The sequence below is a fragment of the Plectropomus leopardus genome, chromosome 14 (genome assembly GCF_026936395.1).
Source record: "Plectropomus leopardus strain MGB_pleo_1.0 chromosome 14, ASM2693639v1, whole genome shotgun sequence".
Lineage (NCBI taxonomy): Eukaryota > Metazoa > Chordata > Actinopteri > Perciformes > Serranidae > Plectropomus > Plectropomus leopardus.
Genome location: NC_142189.1, coordinates 28,236,806 through 28,260,327, shown reverse-complemented (window position 1 = coordinate 28,260,327; position 23,522 = coordinate 28,236,806). Strand labels below are relative to the sequence as shown.

At 40.5% G+C, this 23,522-nt stretch overlaps 1 protein-coding gene across 2 annotated transcripts; it reads left to right on the top strand.

The window, feature by feature from the left end:
- The first annotated feature begins 210 nt into the window (after positions 1–210).
- On the top strand, positions 211–22,958 carry mia2 (MIA SH3 domain ER export factor 2). Of its 2 annotated transcripts, XM_042501416.2 has the most exons (28): positions 211–446; positions 643–776; positions 1,481–1,567; positions 2,171–6,593; positions 6,719–6,961; positions 7,249–7,349; positions 10,422–10,553; positions 10,739–10,760; positions 10,925–11,013; positions 11,301–11,372; positions 12,285–12,395; positions 12,537–12,608; positions 12,740–12,844; positions 13,113–13,235; positions 13,808–13,996; positions 14,152–14,242; positions 14,355–14,422; positions 14,517–14,587; positions 14,682–14,783; positions 14,904–15,000; positions 16,088–16,155; positions 16,390–16,475; positions 16,599–16,712; positions 18,264–18,395; positions 20,003–20,158; positions 20,354–20,406; positions 21,350–21,527; positions 21,628–22,958. In XM_042501416.2, exons 1-28 carry the CDS (start codon positions 326–328, stop codon positions 21,855–21,857), a joined length of 7,470 nt encoding a protein of 2,489 aa, XP_042357350.2. In that variant the 5' UTR covers positions 211–325; the 3' UTR covers positions 21,858–22,958. The 2 variants fall into 2 exon arrangements, with proteins under 2 accessions (XP_042357350.2, XP_042357351.2); XM_042501417.2 differs by lacking the exon at positions 18,264–18,395 and having other exon boundaries at positions 290–446.
- Positions 22,959–23,522: the final 564 nt, after the last annotated feature.

The window sequence follows — 23,522 nt, the reverse complement described above, 5'->3', positions numbered from 1 at the left end:
AGCGTGCCAAAACAAATTATTGTGGCCACTTTTGTTTATTTATTTAAAAAAAAAAATCTAAAGATTTTTTTACTTTTTATAATAGAGTACAATAAATGCCTTTGACCAGTGACCAGATAATGTTTCATATTGCAAGCAGCTGTTGGATGTTAATGATTGTCCTCACGCTAGCCTTATATCTTATCTCAGCTCTCTCATTTACTATTGAGTCTTCATGACAGCAGCAGCTTAGAGGCAATGTCCACTTGCCAGCACAACTGGCTGGAGTTTATTTGGACTGGTTATGGACATTTTCTCTTGATACACTCCAGTTAAAACAACAAGAATGGCTCCTTCACAGGTTTACAGAATCCTGTGGGGTACAGGCATAGTTTTTGTGATTTTACCTCACGTATATCTGGGATTGCTGTCTGACTACAAGATCTGTGGAGATTCAGCATGTGAAAGTAAGTCCGTAACGACTAATTTTCAGTTCATGATATACAGTCTATAGATTCAAAGCTTTCTATATGATGATAATGTGTTTTTTTGATTTCATTTATACATTTAGGCTGTTTGTCCATTTTCTATTTTAATCCCCTCTTGTGTCTGTGTGTCTTTGCCACGGCGTGTGTGTGTGTGTGTGTGTGTGTGTGTGTGTAGGTCTGATGAGCAGAGTGCAGGCCATCAGGGACCACCATGGTAAGGACTGTCGTTACCTGAGCTTCAGACGAGGAGACACCATTTTTGTTTACCACAAACTGACCGGAAAGAGGGAGGACCTCTGGGCAGGCAGTGTGAGTCTGACATCAGCATCTATTTGACTTTGCTGCCGGCCTTTTTTCTCTTTAAAGCAGAATATAATGAAAAACACACCTAATTCAAGTAGTCTCTCATCTCAGGTTGGAAGTTAAAGAGATTAGTCCGCATTATAATACAGATAGTGTGGGCTCTCAGCACTGATTAGCTGAGTCATGTTAATACTTTACCAGCTTAACACAAACATCTATTAGAGCAATTCAGTTCCTTTATAATGATATGATTATGTACCATGACCAGCTTAATGAGTGAAAAACAAAAAACACACATCTACATATAATGTAGTATAGTGCATTTCAGAGGCATAATCTAAATAATGAAGATGGAAAATTTTGTTAAAATAATCAACATGACATCGGTCTGTTTTTTTAACCTTGGTGATTTGACTAATTATATAAAATCATTTAAGACTGAGGTAATCTGAGTGTACCTTATTTCTTTTAATGTCTAGTGTTTAAAATGAAATACACCTGTAAAGACAAAAATGCAAGTTAGGATTTTAAATCTGGTGAATAATATAGAATGGTGGTTTGGATAGACTAACTGGTTCTGCTTTAATCACAGCTGACAATGAAAATGATTCTAAAACAGAGAAGAAAAATTCCCTTTTTTCAATTCTTCCAGAATGTTATCATGGCTTTACAGAATTGTGATAGCTGCTCTGCCTCCTTTTGATTTTCAGATTGACAAACAGTTTGGCTATTTCCCAAAGGATGCGGTGCAAGAGGAGCACATTTATGCTACTGTGGAGAAAGTCGTGGAGACACAGGTAAATAGGCTTTAGCTCTCCAGAGTACAGGATTTGAACAAAGTGTTCTATGACAGAAATACTATAGCATGCAAATATGAAACATGTAAATTGTTTGGTATAGTATTTAAAGGGGCAGTTCACCACAAAACCAAAAATGCATATCTTTCCTCTTACCTGTAGTGCAGTTTATCAGTATAGATTTTTTTGGTGTGAGTTGCTGAGTGTTGGAGATACAGCTGTAGAGATGTCTGCCTTCTCTCCAATAAGATGGAACGAGGTGGCAATTGGCTTGTGGAGCTCAAAGAGTCAAAATAGCACATTTTAAAAACTCAACAGCAATGTATCTTTACAGAAATGATGACCCGCTAATCCAAGATAATTCACAGACCTTGTTGTGAGCAGTTTCATGTAGGAACTATTTTCTTTCTTTGTTGGGGAAAAGGCAGACACCTCTATGGCTAATATCTCCAACACTCAAACAATCTAGATTCATAAATAGCACAACAGGTAAGATGAAAAATATGTATTTTATTTTGGTGTGAACTGTCCCTGTAACCCTAAATTAGCATTTGAGTGTGTATAAAATGAAATCCTTATTCTTCATTTCCTCTCTTCATTCAGGAATCAGATTTTTTCTGTATGGATGAGTCAGGATACCTCATTGACTCCAGTCATCTTGACAGTGATGATGATGATCAGACAATCCAAAACCCGGATTTAGAAACTACCCAAATCTCCCCATATATTGATGACACAAATGCTGATAGTTCTTCAACATCTGAACATCCCTCTCCAGAATCTCTAGTTTCAGCACAGGAAGTTGACGGGACACTGACAGAGGAGGACAAAAGCAAAAATCATGATGATGCTGCTGCCGAGACTAATGAGGAAGCGCAGAAGACTCCTGAGGCTCCAAACGAACAAGGTGGGTCTGCTCCCTCTTCCTGGCTCGGTTCTTCAGTGACAGGATGGTTAGGTCTGAATAAAGAGGAAGAAGCTGACAATGTGGCTGAAGAGGAAAAAAAAGATGAGAGAAAAGAGACACCGGTTGGAGCTTCTGTCACTTCTTCAGTGACAGGATGGCTAGGGTTGGGAGGAGAAGGAAAACCTGATGATGCTGTGGAAAGTAGAGAAGAAGATGGAGAAACTGCTGATTCTTTTGCTTCAACCATGACTGGCTGGCTTGGCTTTGGAGGAGAGAAAAAAACAGATCACTCTGCAGAAAAAGAGCAAGATGAAGAAGGAAAAAATGACGAAGAACCAGCAGAGAAATTCAGGAGTCGGAGGATGTCTCTGGACCTTGAGGGCAGCCAGTTACAAGAAGAGAAGACAGAGATGGGGACATTAGGTTGGCTTGGAAATGGACTGTCAAGCACGTTGGGGTTTGACCTGACCAACCAGGAATCAGAGCAGGAGACAACAACTGAAAAAGAGGACAAGGAGGAAGAACAGCCAGCTTCTGGTTCTTGGTTGGATATGGGGATAGGGGACATTTTAGGCCTCAGAAAAGACAAGAGTGAAGCAGATGAGAGTGCAGAAGAGGACAAAATCTTAGAACAACCAACAGAATCTGTGAATGTGGATACCAGTCAGTCACCCACTGCACTGACAGAGGATCTAAGGACAGAAACCAGCAATGAATCAAATGCGGAGGAAGACCAAAATGCCCCACCAGAAATCATTCTCAATGCTGACAGTAATAATTATGATATAAGTACATCAGACAGCAGCAATGATAGTTTCATACCTGAAGACACAGCATCCAAGGAGTTTGAGAAAACATCCAAGGTAGTAGATACAATCCATAATAGCAGTAACAAAGAAGGAAGAGGTAATGTTTCAGATGATCACAAGGAAGAGGAAAAATTCCTGGGTGGAGAAAGACCTGCAGAAATGGAGGACAAGGATCATCAGATGCCTGAAAAAGAAACGGAAACTGCAAACGATACTGATCAAGATTTTTTGACACAATCTGACATCAGTGTAGGGTCTGATGTAACTTCTGCTGATTTAAATTCAAACTCCATGGGACAATCTGTTGAGGAGAGCAAAGCAGAGGATGTGGTTGAGGAAGAGGCCCAGATCCCTCATCAGATCAATAACACAGAAGAATCCACAGATACATCTGTCAAAATTGGAGCCAGTAGTCATGATCACGAAGCTGAGGGGAATAAAGCAGATGTACTTTACATAGAAATTTCCACGACTCAGACTGATGACTCAGCAGAACAAAGTCAAGTCAGTAGTGTTGGACAGACTCAGCCTTTCTTATCATTAGGGGCAGCTGACGAGAAACCAGTTTCCAATGAGGATGACAGTTTTAAAGCTCAGAGTGTAGAAACCGATGTTGATCATTCAGATTCACTAACTGTGACTGATAGTAACACAGAGACACAGCAGGGAGAGTTCGGACAGGAGAGGGAGGTGCATTCTGTTGAGGACAGCTCTGAGGAGTTTGGATCTTCTGATATTCAGTATGTAAATGCCTCAGAGGAGGACAGAGGAGTGTTTTCGACTACTGAGAGCGTAATACAGATGGAAAACAATGTAGATCAGGACTCTGAGCTTCTGCAACAGGGGGGCGCAGAAAATGATGGTGATGCACATGAGCTAAAGGAAACAGTAAAAGAAACCGAGACTGATGGTGAAGACGAAATCCAGCCAGTTCAAACTGAGATTGAGGACGTAGAGGAGACAAAGGAAGGAATGGGGGAACGGGAGGAATTAAAAGAAGTGGAGGAGATAGATTCAGAGGAAAAATTGCAGGAAGTGGAGCAAGTAAAGCAGGATGAGGGAGAAGAGTTAAAAGATGAAGGGGGAAAGGAGGAAATGGAGGAGAAGAAGCAGGAGAGGATAAAAGAATTGGAGAGGGAGACTGTAGATGAGTTTGAAGAAAATAATAAAAAACAGGAGGAAGGAGAGGAGATAAAAGAAGAAGAAGTGAGGGAGTCAAAGGAAGAGAAAAAACAAGGGGAGGAGGTAAATAAAGAGGAGAAAATGGCTGAGATGGAGAAGGTGAACGAGGAGAAGATGCAAGAGGGGATGGAAGAGCTAAAGGAGGAGAATCAGGAGGTAATAGAGAAGTTAACAGAAAACTTGAAACAGGAGGAAGTGGAAGAGATAAAAGAGGATAGCCAGGAGCAGGTGGGGGAATTAAAGGAAGAGAAAATGCAGGAGGAGGTAGAGGAGTTAAATGAGAAGGAGGAGAAGGATGAAATGGAGGAAACATTAGGGGAGGAGAAGCAAGAGGAAGTGGAGGTGTTAAGGGAAGAGGACAGGCAACAGAAGGTAGAAGACTTCGGAAAGGAGAAGGAAAGGGAGGTGGAGGAAGTAAAGAAAAATGAGGAGGAAGAGCATGAAGAAGTACTGTCTTCTAATTTTGGGGTAGAGATGGAAACCAGCCTCCACTCTTCACCTCACACTCAAAAAGACATCAACAACGGAACGACAAGACAAGAAGGCAATAAAAAGGAGACACAAGAGGAGAATAGCTCAGAATCTGTGTTCTCTGAAGTATCCACACAAACTGAAAAGAGTCCGATCGAAAACCCACAGACGGAAGAACAGGAACGAGTGGAAGAAAAGTTCAAGGACGAAGTGAAAGAGCAGGAGGATGAAGGAAATCATAGAGTGGAGAATGGGAGGGGCGAGAGGAGGGACAAAGAGGACGAAGAGAGTCTCAAAAGTTCAAACAAATTTTTTCCTCAAGCTAGTGAAGACGGATCTATGACGGACAGCAATGGAAATGGTTTTGCAAATAGGTTGAGCTCAACAGATGAAGGGACAATGGAGACAGAAATCAAAATTCCGACGACAGACGGTGATCAAATATTCGCAGATGGGACAGGAGTGAGTCCAGTGGTACCAGGCATAGAGAGGGATGAGGAGGGAACACAGGAGGAGGAAAATGAAGAAAAAGGAGATAATGGTGTGATAAACAACAATGATCTGAGTGGCCAAAACAGCCTTCCTGATCAACTTTCGTTTTGCCAGACAGCCGAGAACAAAGAAGATGATCAACTATACTCTTGTGAGGTAGGAAACACTGACCTTTCTGATGATAATGTGCTCCGTCAGAGGGATAAAACTACGCCTGAAGACACTGAAACCAGCACCAATGGAATTTACACTGAGACGAAAACAGTACAAATACACTCTGGTCATGAGACAGACACAGAAGAGATGGAGATAAATGGAAAGCATGCCAATATGCCGATGACAAACCATTTTCCTAATATAACTGATTCTGAACTCAGGACAGAGGAAAGAGTGGAGGTGGAAGTTTCATCTGGTGACCCAGTGATATCTGAGCAAACTGGTCTGTCTGATGGTCACAATAAAGGCACGGCAGAGACTGGGGGTGGAGGAGCATTTGGCCTTTTCAAAAATGCCTTTGGCTTTTTCAGCCAAACACCTGTCACTGAAACTGAAGGATCTGCAGAATCTGAACCAAGTTTGGATTCTAACACAGTTGAGACATCCACAGACTCACTGACCCCTGAACAACAACTGGATTCAACTACAGATCCAACCCAGGTTTACATGCAAGATACGCAAACAGACTCTTCCGTCACTGGGTCACAACAGCAGCTGGAACCTTCTCCTACCTCTACAGAGCCTCAGACATCATCTTCATCTCCAACACAGACTAATAACCATCCAACAGAAAGCCAACTCCAAACAAAACCCCCCACCAAACACTACAAGAACCTCCTTGCCTACATGAGCTCGGATGAGGTGACTATTTTGACAGAGCTCTTTGGGCGACACAAAGTGCAGTTTTTGGATTACGTTTTAGGAAGTTCAGAAACCATGACTGATGATCCTGATAATGATGAGTCAATATTGCTGGATATAGAAAGACTTCTGCATTATCACAGGGAGACACTGCTCGCTCCTAGCATGAAGCTCGCTGATGTACCACAGGAGGATAAAGAAAAGACCAGAACGCTCATCACACTTCAGAAGCTAGAAATGCTGTTGGCGAGAGTGAGAAAGACTTTAAGCAATGGTCAATCAGATATCCGTGACGCAAACCATCAAGGTATTTTATTTTATGACCTCAAAGATCATTGCTTATATCAGTGATATTTGATATTTTAATTTTGGTATGGGTTTGACTTGCAATGATCTCAATCATCGCTGCATGTGTTTCCCTGTCAAATACAGCTGAGGCCAGCTGTGTTGGTGCATCCTGTTTGACTCATGGCAAAGATCAGGGAATGGCCACCGAGGTAGATTCCTCTGTAGGTCTAGATAACAACGTTCTAACAGATGAATGGAAGGGGGTGGATAAGAAGAAAGATGGACGACTGAGTGGAGGCACAGGAAATGAGAAAAGAAGTGAAAAAGAGAGAGTGTCACCCGAGTCCCCTCCTCATATTCAGCCAGAATCACCCCAGTCACTGGAAGGTATGGATGACTCAAGTATCCCTTAATCAAAAAGGATAAACGATGATTCAAAGATATTAAGCAATAACATATGAAAAGGAGTGCTACTCAACCTGCTGCATCCTCATGCCTACAACACGCAACCTGGAACATTACAGCATGGCCACAACATTGTTCATTTTTTTTTACGCTAGGACATTAATATATTAAAGATGAAAGCTTTGGGTTGATTATAATAATGTAGAATTGTGACAGAGGTTGAAAGTTTAAAAGTTAAATTCTGTTATGTTTTGTGACTCTAATTCCAGGGGTCATGAAGCAAATTCTGGACTTTGTTCTTTTGATTGCTGAAGCCTCAAAAACTCATCTTCATGCAGTGAGGGAGCTTCTCATATGGCTCACTGTAAAGGTAAGACTGTAAGACAGGTTGTTGGTTAAATCATCATGAAATTATTTAAGCCAAAAGTGCAATTTCTCAAAAGTGCAAAATGTCATATTATATACAACTACAAAATTACAAGGGTTTTTTTTTTCTTCAGTCAGCATCATCTTTCAGGTTCATTTCTAACACCAGCTGATGCAACTTACAGATATAACTGTGGTGTTTTAATCATTGTACAAATAATATACTTAAAGTATAAAATAGTCACTTAAATCCTAATGGACTACATTTGAGCACTACTCTTAAACTGTCAAAAAAACACTTTTTCCTATGTGAAAAGAGTCTAATGTATAATATGGAAAAACAGTTTTTTTGATTTAAAGTTCCAGTGTGCAGGATCTTCAGGGATATAATGGCAGAAATGGAATATGATATAAAAAGCATATTTTCTTTAGTGTATATCACCTGTAAATAAGAATTATTGTGTTTTTGTTACCTGAGAATGTGTTGTTTATATCTACAGAGGGAGTGGGTTCTCATCCAATGAGTATGCCATGTTGCACATGCATGTTTCTACAGTAGGCCAGAATGGACAAATCAAACAGGGCCATTTGCATTTCCACGACTGGTTTAAATCACCTGGTCCATTTGTTTTGGACAGGAGGAGACAGGGTGAGCATAGGCTATTAGCGGATGGTGGGCTAGTAACCCATCTGCAACAAGCCAAACATCCCTGGAAAAACACAGATTTTTAATGTAAAACTGCTTTATTTAGTGTTTTTACTGGTTTAAATCACCTGGTCCTTTTGTTTTTGAGTTGAAGACACGTGCAGATAATGTGTCTCCCTTTTAAAAGGAGCACTGAAGGATTTCTAGATTTGACTTAATGCTTAGCAAATAGGAGACGTTTCAGCTTGATGCAATCTGCAATCCTTATCACTGAATGCCACTAAATCTAACACACTTACTTTAAATATGCTAAAATTACTGTTTTTTTCCCCCTCTACAACATTGTTAAATAGACATCATGATGAAGGACGAAGCAGGATGCATTTTGTTTAGACCTCTCCAAATTTTTTCCTGACTCAGTTCAGTTTTAACATGTTTTTCTTGGGTGACTTAAGGCTCACAGTTATGCATGTTTTTTGATTATTTTGTACCGGGGCATCTCTGGGTCCCTCTTGGTGCAGACGTGACCCTCTGACACTCCTTCAAAGGCACATACAGCAAAACTGAAAGCAACAGCATACACTAGAGTCTGGTTCTTTAAGACCCTGAACTTGTGACATGTTGACTCTCCTGCGGACAGTCAGCCTTGCCTACGTCTCAGCTGTCAAGCTGGCTCGGCTCTGTTGCACCCCTCACATACCTTAGTGCTGGAGGGTCTATTACGCACATAAAGCCAGCTGGCAGCCAACTTGCTCAAAAGGCTAACTGTTTTAAATGTTTGGAGAGGACTAGATAGTTTCAAATGGATGAAAATGAGGCCACATCGGTGAGTAGGCTACCTTTTCAAACATTTGAAAGTCAAGTCTTTACATGACTGTCTTACTCAGAACAGGTTGTTACTACCCTGCTGCCATAACTCAATACAGGTGACACATGGTTGTAAGCTGCTTGAGAAAGATGGCGTTTGTGCCAAAACACAACAGGCTTAATTTAAAATAAGTGTGTTAGTTATTTGGGACATTATCAAAGACTACACTGAAAATTCTACATTTCGTTGATTGACACCTGTTTCATCTGGTGTCACTTTAAAAGTGCTCCGATATGCCAGTGTGGCATTTTACAATTGGTGACGTTGCGGCTGAACCATTTACGCTTACGGGGGTGTACTTTTTTTTACACAAGTCTGTGGGTGTTAAAATATGTGTATATGTATTTATCAAGTCTTTATTTATATATAGTCCTTTTTAACTAGCCATGCGAAGCGGAAACAGTGTAGTGGAATATCTACGAGGAGGTTATAGAGGTAACCTAACATCTCTCTACCCCTACGACGTGCAGTATGACGTGGTCTAGTCTTGAGCGTCGGTGTTGTGAATAGGATGTGAAACTGCCGCTAGCCCGGGTCATGGCTTTAGTTTCTGTCCCTAATGTGGGTTAAATGACAGATATCACCTAAATAATAACTAAATGAAATAGCTGGGAGATGGCGGAACATACGGCGAGCGACCAGTTGGCCAGCAAAGCGGTCGAGTTTCAGGCGACGGCGGAGGCTTACTACAGTATCGCCGTGGAGAAAGTGAAGGATGTACGTTATGTGGCAGGTTTCGTTAGCATTTCCTAACTAGCCGCCACAGCTGACACAACGTAGCATTAATGGATTGTCAAGCAGTTGAAAACAGCTCATTTGACATAGCTGTGTACATATTGTAATTTTGTACAGCTCATGTTTGACTACGTGTGTCGTGCCAGTGCTGTAAATCCGCTGTCAAGACTACACTTACATTTCAAGACGCCTTTTCAGATGTGTTTTTTAATTCTTGACAGAATTAGCTAGTGATAGTTAGCTAGCTAATTGATAGTTACGTCATTATGTCTGATCAGGTGTTGTACTTTCCTGCCGTTTTCAGTCTTTAAGCTAAAATGTGGCATGTGTGTTTGTTTTTTTTTAGATGCTGCTGCTCTCTATAAGCCACCATTTCATTTTACTAACAGCTATGTAATAAATTAAGACTAAATAACTACTAACACAAATTTATGCTATAAATTTAGTTCTCAAGTGTAATATCATTAAAACAACATAAAGATTAAATAAGCCAGTTGTTTGGCTCCTTTTAGAAGTATAAGAAGCATAACAACACCTACTGAAGCAACAGCTGTTTTGTCAGTCAGGCTGTATTAAACCTTCCCTCATGTTGAATTGCATTTACCACATATTGTTAGACCTAGTTTGCAGGGCAGTCATGCAGCACAAATAAGCTGATCCTTCTGTCCACAATACGTATTCCATTGTGTACAATTCACTTAGAGGGAACCAAATAATGTTCCCAGACTATGAACAATCACACTTCTTTTTTTTTTCTTTTTTTTCTTTTTTTTTCACAAAGGTGTAAACTAAAACCGACTCCTAAGCAATCTTTCCTCTTCATTCAGGTTGTATCGTCACTGCCTGATGACATCAGACCTGGGCCAGACCTGTACGGGGTGCCATGGGAACCAGTCATCATCTCGAGTCTGGTGGGGATGATGACATTGCTGTTGTTTACCTGTAGATGTTACAGCTCTGTGAGTATGCAGCCATGTATATACATCATCACAAATATTATATATTTACAGTGTGCACATTTGTAGCAGCACAGCTGGTTTAAACATAGACGCAATGAAACCACTCTACTCTTGTCCATTTATTAACTGATTAATCCCTTTGATGAGTGAATTTTAAGCATAGTTTTCATCTTATTTCTTCACAGGTCAAAAGCAGAATGTATCGAAGTAAGTTCTCACTATTCTTTTTTGTCACTTTATTATGAAATAAAATTGATTCATTACAAATTCAACCTTCCTCTGTACTCTGTATATTAACACAGTAAGCAGAAATGTTGTGATATGATATGAATGTGTTTTTAAGCATTGTTTTAAGCATTCACTCTTTTCAGGTAAAGAGCGGTGGATGGCTGAGCAGGTTGCACAGCAGCTGGATGAGAAGTGTAAAGTCCTTGAGACCCTCAGCAAATGTCAACAAGAGGTGGGTATCAGTGCCACTCCTAAATGATGGCAGAGCCGGTCTGACACACAAAACCAGGGGTTTTCAACTGACACCAAAATCATATAAAAGGCTATGTTTTGATTTTTGTGGCGCAAAAACTCTGAATTAGAGGATGCAGTGTTCCACATGTTGTCTGATCAAAAAGCAGAGATTCTCTCATTCCAAAGTCATTGCAGACAATTGTGAACACAATTTAAATCACGTGTCTAACATGAGTGTTGTCCATGTTCGCGCTGACTTATTTCCTCATCATCTGTGATGTGTAGTATGATGACCTGGAGAGCTCACTGAGGGACAGCGGTGTCTTGGCCCAAACACAAAAGACAGAACATCTGGAGGTAAGGCAGAGAAATGAATAAAAGGGAGATAAGACACGTATGACAACTTAACCAAAACCAGACTTTTACAGTAATTCTGCGTAACGTTTTGCTAAAAGTAAGTTGTTGCTCATAAGATATAACTTCAGACAGTAAGTTTACTTTACATCCTTGGAATGTTTTAACTTATTTCATGAACAAAATTGCTTTGATATCTTTTGGGTATTTTATTGTGTGTACTAATTGACTTGAAAAATTCATTTAAGCTTTACCTGCAATACCTGATTTTTTTCAGCCACTTGGGGGCAGTGGAGACCGGTCATATTATCATTTATCACATTTCAAGTTGATATTACAAATGTGTTAACAAACAGCTGCTTATTTACACATCCAGCTGTTAAGGAGACACAGTGTTATTTATTTAGAGTTGTGTTTGCGGCCTCATGGCTAATGTAATGGTGCCTTTTTAACCAATATCAACTCCTGTGGGAACTATCTGCTCATGGTCATCAGCTAGTTTTTAACTGTGTCTGTCCTCTGTCTGGTACTGAACAAGAAGTGCACAGTGGATTTTTAGAAGTTTTTTTTTTTTACTGTAAACAGATGCCTGCGCAGCTGAAATTATGAGAGTGAATCTAAACAGTAAAGTAGTGGACCAACAGCTAAAAAAAGCTCTGAGAGGAGCTGCAGATTCTGGTGATAATTCTCTGTAGGTTCATCACTACAAATGACCCTCTTTAAATTGTAATTGTCACATTGTTATTCTAAAAATATTGATAATAAACACTTTATGGTGAATGTTTCTAAACTTCCTTACCAAACTTGGAGTGATAAATTAATTACAGTTTGGCATTGTTATCAGAATCTTCGTGTTCACTCCACACTCACTCACCCACACTTTTACTCTCTGTTGAATACATCCTGATTCTTCAGGTCAAAGCCAAACAGTTGGGACGTGCTAAAAAAGAGCTGGAGAGGGATCTTGAACAACTTAAGGATCAGCTGGACCAGCAGAGAGAACAGAGGATGGAGCAAGAAAAGAGAGTAGGAGCACACACACCACTATCAACAGTAGCAACTATAACACCTACATATGTTAATCAAGAATCGAATAGAATATGAATGGAAATCCATTGCATTAGTACGATTTTGACAAAGTGGATTCTTTTTTGGTTATCTCCACAGATAGCAGTGCTTGAAGAGAGCATGACAACGTTTGAAGAAGAGATCAAAGACCTCCAGTCACAGGAAGAGCAGGTACCGTTACATAACCTCACATCGCTGTACCCTCACACTTCTATCCGCTCCTCTTTGCTGTCTCATATTTCCCTCCTCTGCTCTGTCCCTCCGAGTTTCACATAACATCATTGTTGCCTGTTTGTCTCCAGGCACAAACCACACTGAAAGTGTACAATATGAACAGTGACAGACTGCAGAGGAATCTAGAAACAGCTGGAGAGGAGAACACACTGCTGCAGGAGAGCAACGCTCAGGTAGGATGCTGTACACACACAGATACATACAGTTACAATGCATGGTAGCAAGTGAGGTGGTTTTGCTTTTGCGTGGTTGAAATGAAAGCCTGAAACTGCCTTTTAGTCAGTTTATTCCACACAGTCCATCCAGTCACATACTGTATTAGATAAACTGTTTTCTATATGAACTGCACACAAAAGTATTGAAAATCTGATCTTGTCTTGGCATTTTTTGTCTCTCCCTCTCCATCTCTGTCCCCCCTGTTCTGTCTCTTTGTGTCTGCAGTTGAGGCAGCAGGTGGAGGGATGGGCAGAAAGAGTGAGTGAGCTGGAAGCAGAGATGAGCAGGTGTGAAGCTGCCCACAGCGGGATGCTGCAGGATGTGGCCAACAAGGATGAGCGGATAATGGTGTGTTGGTTGTAGCATTGATAGTAGTATATTGTTACCAGTTACTGCTGGAAGTGTAACAATACACAAAGCTGGATTGATTTATCGATGATTAGTGAACAATCCATTATTATCAAAACAAAGTGAACAAATTGATATGTGTGCCTTTATTTTGAAATTTCTTTGGCACTTTCATGTCACCATTTCTATTCAATAGCACCTCTTTCCTAAACATTCAAACAGTGCTATGAGCCCAGCTCCAGGCACACATTTGTAAGCAGCAAAGAAAAAGACAGTTGGGATATTTTCTGATTCACTCTCATATGCAGAGGCCCCTGAATTGAACCGAATCAAAATCATATGGTGACAGATGTTGTCATATCAGCAGATGTTGCATCGTTGTCCAAAGAGCCGATATAATATTGTATCATAAAACATGATTTACATCCCTAGTAACTGTGTAATACACCTTAAGTTTTTTAAAGAAAGAAGATGGCAAGCTGATTAAAAGATTGACGTAAGTCAAAGGATTCAGTTCTATTACTTTGTGGTGCATGAAATAAATTTGACACCAAATATGTGTATGCTTCCAGTCCTTGACAGACCGGCTGCTGAGGATGAAAGCTTGGGATTCAGACCTGGAGGAAGAGGAGGGGGAGGAAGGAGGAGAGAAGGAGACATCCAATGGCTCAGCAGTGAGAGGAGATGCGAATGGAAGAGGAGACATAACAGACACACAAGGCCATCTCCAGAAAGTCCAGAAACTTATCTATGCTGCTAAGGTATTTGACCCGAAATGGACACGGACACACAGTGTAAATGACTTTGAAATGCTTGGATACTATGTAGAGAGCTAAAAAATCACTCATTCCTACTAAACACACCTACACAGTTCACTGAATGCCTACTAATATGTTGTGTCTGTATTTGCGTGTAGCTAAATGCAGACCTCAAATCAGTGGATGAAGACAAGGATAGAATATTTGCAAAACTGAATGATGAAGTCAAAGCTAAGGAAGACCTGCAAGGTGAGTCAACTGTGCACTGATGTGGTTTGGTATTAAGACGTCAGAGGTTATATAATAATGTGTAATCTGTGCAACATATAAACATCTGATCGTGTGTTTGATTTTAATCTAGAGAGCATTAAGGAGCTGGATAATGAGAAATTATCTCTGCAGTCAGACACTGAGCAGTACGCTGATCAGGTAGCTAAACCTTAATTATGTGTTAGTGTAAGATTGTATTGTATTCCTTACATTTATGTGCTTTAGGATTCATTTATTTTCCTCTTGTTTTAAGGTCCAAAGATTACAACAGAAACTCCAGATCATGACAGAAATGTACCAGGAGAATGAGCTCAAGCTACACAGGTATAGACACAGTGATAAATGTATGGATATATTGGAAGGGCAAATGTGAGCTCTAGTAATTGCACAGGGTGCTAATGAGTTTGTGTGTTTGCAGGCTGCTTACAGTGGAGGAGAAGGAGCGCATGCAGAAGGAAGAGAAGTTAAATAAGGCAGATAAAAACATTGCGATGGCCATGGAGGAACTCAGCAACTACAGGTAGCTGCTTTCTCAAAGTATCACCAAATGTATAATTGTGCATTTTGTAGGGGACATTTGTGAGCCGCCCATGCACAGAAACACCTGTAGAGTCTCACCTGTATGCCACTTTTTCTTCAGACAGCGAGCCGGAGAGATGGAAGAAGAACTGGAGAAAACCAAACAGTCTTATCAGACTCAAATATCTGCGCATGAGAAGAAGGCTCACAATAACTGGGTGAGTAAGATGCCCCCAAAAACATGCAAGTTCCAGAATATTTTGTTTAAAGACAAATAGATGTCAGTTGGTGTGGCAGTGATGGTTTGTTTCTACATTTCCTGTCTGTCACTGCTGTACACATTTACCCTCCTTCCTGGATTTTCACCCAAATTGTTGTAAATCTTTGTTTCATAATGGCCAATGCAACCCCCACAATTCATGGGTGGAAAAGAGGCATAAAATGATGCAAAGAAAACAAATACTTTTGCAAAAATAACAAAAAGCTTCAAATCTCTAGGTTATTTGGTGAAATATCATTGGTAATTATCAAAGTCATTTTTACATGATAAACTGTGGATATTGCAGATTCTCACAAGATAAAGATCGCAGATGACCTCAGTGATTATAACAAATTAATAGATGTTAGGCATGGGATGATATGAACATTTCATGTCACAAATAATCGCCAAAATGATTGCGATTCACAATATTAGCCCAATAATCTTTAAAATAAACTTTTAAAATGGCACTAAAACATACAGGGATCACGTTACCTTACATTTTGTTAAGAAGCAAATATTTATACACATATATATGTATAAATATGAATGTATGTATAAAAAAACCCATTTTTTTAATGAACATCTCTTTTAGTGAAAAACAATCTTAAAAAGCCAGGCTTTTCCACTATTTTAAATGGCATCATTTTTCTAAATCAGCTATCCCAATGCTTGATTAAGATCATTCACAATTATCAGGTTGGCGCTTCTGAAGTCTGTTTTATCAGAGTCTTTTTTCTTGTTGGTTTGGCAGCAGTGTCTTTGGGTGTTGCATGACACAATATTCACAATTGTCCAGATAATGAAAACGTATCACGATCAACTCTTTGTGAATGTTTTTTTTAACGCAAACTCAATAATATCCAATATCAATATATCCCTACTAGAGGTTCCTAGATAATACTAGTCGTGTTCAAATAGGGCTTAAATATCGAATGTTATGAGCGCTGTATTGAAGTGACTTGATGTTGTACACTGATCTTGACTGTATCTGTATTTATGTCCATATGACATGTTATGTTACTGATGTTGGCTCGATTTTCCAGCTGGCAGCACGAGCAGCTGACAGAGAGCTAGCAGACATCAGGAGAGAGAACGCCCTCTTCAGACAGAAGTAAGCATATACTAACTGAACTTAAATTAACAAATGGTCAAGGTGTACTCAAAATTGCCTCTTCATAGCATATTCATGTTCCTGGCTCATAACTATGGTTAAAGATTATCCTGAATTACATAGATTGTTTGAGACTTTTTCATCTGTTTTTTTTTCTTTTATGTACTGTAAGCATCACACATCAGCTCCAGAAAATGTTTGTCATTTGTTGACTTTAGGTGTGTTTGTTCACAGGCTCACAGACACACAGTTTAAACTTGACGCCCTCGACAAAGATCCCTATGCCTTGAACAGCCTGGCTAGACCACTTCCTTTCAGAGGTTAGCATGCTCATATATAAACCGCACATGCTGCATTGAGCTCACATTATATTCTGTGGCTAAATGCCCAGATGCAAACAGCTGTCCCTGACTTCAACTCACCAAACTAATGTTCACCTCTAGCTGAAAGGTCACCATACGGTCCGTCTCCTCTGGGTCGACCTGCATCTGAAACCAGACCTTTTCTGTCTCCTCCTACATTAATGGATGGACCACCTGCAAGACTGTCTCCTAGAGGTATACACACATGCACACAGAGAGACTCAATTCACATATAAAAAGAAAGTATCCAGACCAGAGGACACCAAACCAGATTAGACCTCCTAGAATGATGCACAAAAATATAAACACTGCAAAAATATAAACCCTGCAAACATAAATATAGTTGTTCTCATTTCCATTAAATACTTGTTGTAGTGGCAAGTGAAGTTATCTTGAAGGAATACTGTCATATCACTAACTCAACCTGTGTTTCGTTGAATTTGCGAAGAAAATTTTGTTTTTCTCGCATGCCTCTGCTGAACAAAGAATCAAAATACAGAAAAAAATCTTGATGAATTGAAATCACAGGGGTCCAAGTTTAACAACAGCATATCTATATCAAAACTTGCATTTATAAACTAACACAACTCGCGTTGTATAATTCTAGTCTCAGTTATCCAGTCATATGCTCAGTACTTCCCAAACACATGTATTTTTCCAATAACTTTATTTAATACTGAATTTAAAGTTAAACTTAACATTAAAGCCAGACTCCACTTACAAAAACAGATATTTTGCCTTAAACACAGGAGCTGCTTTTCTACCACTACCTCAGTTACTTAGTTTGTTCATGTTATTTTGTGACTTTGGTGTTTTTAAGGGCCAATTTGGATTCAGCCGTCACGCAGTAACACAAACACAGTGGTAGACCAGCAGCTTCCGTGTTCATCGTGGTTAAATAACTCTTCCTGTCAACTGAGTCTGGCTTTGAAGAGAGCACAGATAACTTTCAGTGTGAGTTCAGTTTTAAACAATTAGATTTAGTAGAAAATGCATGTGTCTGAAAAGTACAGCGCATACGACTGGATAAATGATACTTGGATCATACTGCATGAGTTGTGTGAGAGTTTGTTAAAGAATGTTTTGATATGATTTGCTGTTTTGAAACATAGGTCAAGAAATATCTCAGTTTTTGTATTCGTTGTTTATCAGAGGTATGCGAGAAAACTTAAGTTTCCCTCACAAAATCAAGGTAAAACGGAGTGAGTAATTGATATACAAATGGTCATTAGGGGGGTCAAGTATCCCTTTAAGTACAGTTGTGTCCTCTGTTAGTATTTATAAAACATTTTCTGTATCATTAGGTTTTGATGTTTGAAAATACAAAACATTCACCTTACTTTAGATATAGTTCATTTGCCAATTCAGTCTCACAAAGTCATCACAAGAAACATTTGCAGCATGTTGGAGATGACCAGCTGGCTGTAGCATGAACAACTGTAGATGCTCAGAAAATGTGTAGTAGCATGCTCTGTATGCTGGCATGCTGATAGCACTCTGGGAAGTCACTGGGAGAACCTCAACAGGTCATTGTTATTGACACGACACTTTCTCTTTGTCTCTGTCTTTCAATCTCACTCATTCTGCCTCAATTGTCTGATATTTTGTCTGCGGCCGATTGGTTCTCCTTCTTCCCTCCTTTCCCCTCTTTCTCCCTCTTTGTCACGCTCACCATCATCTTCAATTATGTCTTCTTTGCTCCCTCCTGTCCCTCGTACTGTCTCTCTCCTCCGGTCCATTTCCCAGGTGGCCAAGGAGAGATGGAGCGGAGTGGAGGTCCTCATTCAGACAGTGGCTCAATCTCTCCTACATGGGAGAGAGATCGCAGGGGGCCCCCACCAGGACCCCCTGGGCCCCCAGGGCCACTAGGACCCCCAGGTGTGTGTGTGTGTGTGCGAGAGACAAAGAGAAAGACATAGAGTGAATCAATAAAGTCAGGTGGGTCCACCTGTAAAGTTAGAGAGGCCTGACACAACCTGACCAGCCCTGTCCCACCTCTGAGGATCACAGTTTAGATCCTATTGAAGAGAAACTAGTGTGTTTCGTTAGTTTGACCCAAAACCAAGCAGGTAAGTGCCCGAAAGTTAAAACTCCTTCAAGATGGGAAATTCTAGTCAGCTAAAGGCGAGCAAAAAATGCTTTGCTGACAGTCCTAGCACTGACTGGTGATTGCAAAGATGAAACCTGCTCTTGCATATCAAAGTGAGAATCAGCCTTCAGAGTGCAGCAGGGAACCTTTATTTTTGTGTCCTCACTCTCACAGGGGGATATTTGCATGTTGCACCGCTGGATTTCTGCTGTGTCATCGACCATTTGTCATAGTCATTATCCGTGTGGAAAACTCAGCCTGACTGTGTGGAACCACTTAGACACTGATGTTCAGGACTGATATTTTATATTTATTCTGAAGGAATTGTGGTATTGTCACACTGTTTGGGAACTCAAAAGGCCTTTTTCCAAAGGTCAAATTCTGACATACAACAGTCAATGCACAGGGGCAGCTTATAACCAGACCCAAACATGATTCGCACTTTTTTTTTAAACAGTTTTTAGTGCCGATCCAGAATGAAAACTGTTGGATTCTGTAGAATTTCTTTTAATTGTAGTTTCATAGTCAGTATTTATTTAATTATTTTATTTTATTTTTTCTAAATCTGCAGAATGTCTGCTGGGGATGTCGTCGGTATTCTGTGGACACAAATTGCGTGCGGTCCGCGTTATAACATTAATTTAAAAGGAATCAGCATTTGTCAAAGGGCTGCTGTACCAATTTCCAACAATTTCAGTGTCACTGTGGTGTGTGAAGTGTCTGCAGATAAAAAATGTGAAGGTGCCCCCCGTGTTACCAGCTCCCGCAGCTCCCCGCCCATCCGCCAGATGATGGAAAATGTGTCTTCAATGATGAAAAATGACACTTTTTGCATCATGCGGCAGATTTTTCGCTCGCGGCACTGGTGGGGAATCGACCGCACCATGGTGACAAAGACATGGGTATAAGTAGCAAAGTAGTCCTCTAGGAATGGTAGTTGCACCCGTGTTTGTCAAGTCAGAGTCATAAAGTGTGCATGTGCATGCCAAGTGCATGTGCACGTGAAGTGTGTTTAATGCATTTTGAGTTTTGATGCTGGAAACTACAGTTGTCTAGGAAGCTTTGATGGAAGTGTGTATTTCAGATCATTTATCATATGAGAATGGGAAGGAAAGTCCACCTGAAAACACAATTTAAGAAATAAAAGTTTTCCTCATATTTCTTATTGTTAAGCTCATGCATCAAACTCACTCAAACACTTACAGTAACTTTCAGTAGCCGCACTATCACTCTTACATTATTTGTAAATGGAACAACCTTCATAAACACAAACATATCACTACAGACTATAGTGTTGTTTGTCTTGTTTACAGCTCTGCAAATCTTGATATATAATCTTGATATCTTTTCACACGTCTTGGTGTTATCTTTCTCTCCCATTGTGTCTTTCTCTCAGGATATATGTTCTCAGAGCCAGGAGGTCCAATGTACAGGAGACCTCCACCTCCTCCTGGAGCTCTGGGCCTTTTGCCTCCTCCTGGCTCCCTCCCGCCTGGCCCTCTTCACCCAAGGGGTCTTCCCCTGGGACCCCCTCACCCTGCAGACTTAGCAGGTGAGTCACTGCGATCTACATGTCAGCTTGTCCTATTCACATCTGTACTGTCTTTAACTCTTTTGTAAACAGGTGAACTTGAATGTGAACATGTTGAAATGGATCAGGAGATTTCAAACTTAAGTGAATATCACACATGACCAATATAGATCATGATTTTTCATTTCCTCTATTCATTTCTTCATTTTGATGCAGATGGCTCATACAGAGAAAACAGTCATGGTCCTGGTGATCTGGAGCACAGAGAGGTAAGAGATATTTGTGTGCGTTTGAGAGGGATTTTGTTAATGTTTGGGTCTTTGGTCCAGCCTCTGTAACATTTCTGTATCTGTTAGTGCGTTTACATGCACAGTTAAGCGGAGCTACGATTATAGCTGGAGTAGGCCATTTATTGGGCTACTGTCCTTGTACAGTAGTCCAAGTAAATGGACTATATCAGTTTAGTGTAGCCTATGCTTTATTTAGAATATTTTTATCCCTATACCCTTCTGTAAGACAGCCCTTACCAACAGGGATTTAAAGCAGTCATATCAAAAACACCAGATTCCATTGAGGAAAAACATTGATTCAGTCATTTTTCTCCACTGAACGTTGGGGCTGCTGCTCTACCGCTGCCTCCATCAGCTGTTGTGGAAGATAAAGTGTACACTTATACTGATATTGTTTTTTTTTTTTGGTGACATAAGTATGTTTTGCAGCTTCTGTGTTGGTGTGGTGGGACTGTACTTTATTTATCCGAAGAGGCGGCCGGCTGGGGTGTGAATTTTTTATTTAGGATAAGTTTTAAGTACTTTTAATAAGTTGTATGTCCCTTAACCCAGCCACAAGTCTCTCTTCAGTGCTTACATTTAAAAAAAATAAAATAAAATGCCTGACCCGTTTTGCAGCACCCCTTTCCACCTTGTGACGAACATTCCCTATTCATAACCACAGAGGGAGGCCGGCGCAGGGACTAGGAGCACAAACAGATCATCTAGTCCAGTTACAGCCAAACTAAGGTGTTTGCATGATGGAATAGCTCGACTTCCAATCGAATTATCTGGCTGTCTTAGTCTGATTTGGAGGAATTCAGTTTAGTCGGCTTTCAGTCGGACTTACATGTTTATGTGCATTTTAAAAGTCCAGTTTTAGTCAGACTAACAAAATAATTAGATTTTTTTCAAACACCATGTAAACCTACTGTGTCACCAGTCTGGTCCTGGTGAGAGAAGGACTCCCCCTGAAGCTGATCTAAGGATGGGGGGCCCACCCCCTCCTGGACCCCCAATGGGCCCCATGGATGGTCCATTTCCTCGCAGAGCCCCGTATGGACCACCACCTCCTGATTTCTACCCTCCCAGGGGACCTGGGGGCCCTCCCATAATGCCAAGTAAGCAGCCACAGCTATCTTCACAACTTAATGAGTACCATATTATCACTAGATGTCATGAGTTAACCTCACGCTCTGTTTCCATTTCCTCCTCCTGCAGTGTGGGCCCCTCCACCTCCAGCGATGATGTTCCCTCCTCGTTTCCCTCCTGGTGGACCTCCTCTTCGTCCTGCTCCTCATCCTCACTACGCTCCCCCAACGCGGCCCCCTATGCCTGACGGCCACCCACATCCTTCCATGGGTCCCCTCCCTCCTCAGCAGTCCCTCCCCTCTCCACCACACAGCCAGTCGCCAGAGGAGCACACACCTTCACCTGAGGACGCCATTTGAGTCTGAGCAGGTTTTCCACTCGAGCTGTAGGGTGACACGTTTCTGGTTCAAATTTGACACAGCGGGAGATGGATCTATCCGTCGTTCTGTTATCGTAAACATCTACACATTAAACCAGGAGGAGGTATTTAATGATGAGCACAGGGGAAACCATCAGCCTTTATACGGCCTTTTTGTTGCTGTCTGTCTGCTTCTGCCTGGTCTTTTTGCTCTGTTCACATCCTCTCTTCCTCCCTGTCACTTGCCTTGTTTCTCTGCTCTATCTTCATCCAGACCTATTCCCTGCAAAGTACTTCCTGTTGTCGTGGAGTCACGGTGACAGAGGTAATGTCGTGTTGTGTAATTCCACAGGCAGCTTAATCTGTGCGTCTGTCAGGGGGAATGTTGAATCAGAAACAGTCGCTTGTTTGCTTGATAATACCAGAGAGGTTTTTAATGCCCCTTTGGTTGAAATGTGTGCATGTAGGAATGCTGTACGTGTGGTATGTGGCAGAGAACCGAGTGTTTTTACGTATGGCATCAGTCAGCATTTCATCGCGATGGCGCAGAAAGAGAAATCTGAATGATCGCGGGCTATCAGGGAAGAAATGCGTCCTTTTAGGCCTAATATGATATATTTTATTGCACCAACTTTCTTGCCATTTTAGCGTAATTTAAAAGAAAATGTATTAACCATCTGGGTTTTTGTTAACCTGAATTCGACTACACCTCAATCAGATCACATCAGGTCTTATATCAATTCAAAATATTCCCCAGAGGTCAAATAAAACTTGAAATATATTTTAAGTGTATAACTGATGGCTTCTCTGTGGGATTTTGAAGACTTCATCAGCAAAGCTATTTTTTCAAACAGCAGCAAGTAAACAGTGTTTCTGATAATGTTACAGTGACTTGCAAACGGCCCAGGCTTGGAAAAAGTGGCCTCTTCTAGTAGCTGCTTGTATTTTGTGGAAGTAAGCTGTGACTCCTGATAGTCACAGAATGATGAATTAAATGGACTGACTGGAAGAGAGGTGACCATCAGAGCCAGAAAGATGACACCCATGTGAATTTTGTAAAAAGTGATTATTAACAGATAAATAAAGAGTGTCAAATTGTCAATGTTTCCTTTATATTCCGAATGTATGAATGATCCGTATGTTTTGTGTGGAGCAGATTTATCAGTGGCCAGCAGGGGCGACAGAGCATTGCAGTGTCATTGGAAGTGAGGTTTGAATAGTCGGTTTTCTATAGTGCAGCACATATGACATGCAATGGCAATATTTAAAATATGGTAATTATATGATCACAAAATGTACATTAATGTATTATAATGTTGATTGTCAGCACAGTTTATTTAATGATTTCTAAATACCTGACCAAACTCTTCTAATGTGTACTTGTAAACATTTATAGAACTTACATTTGACAGTGAACAAAACATTCAGAAAACAAATTAGCTGCTGTGCAATTTCAATTTTGTTGAATTTTAGATTTATAATCTCTAAATTATAATTGCGACTATGTTGACATGCATGGGATACAAGATGCCGTTTTACCAGGACTGGTAATTTTGCATTTCATTTTCAGGAATAATGTTGATATCTATGAAAATGATGGTGATGTTTGTTGGGGTTTGTACTAAACAAGCATGCTCCCTTATGTCTGGAATATGATTTTTAAGCC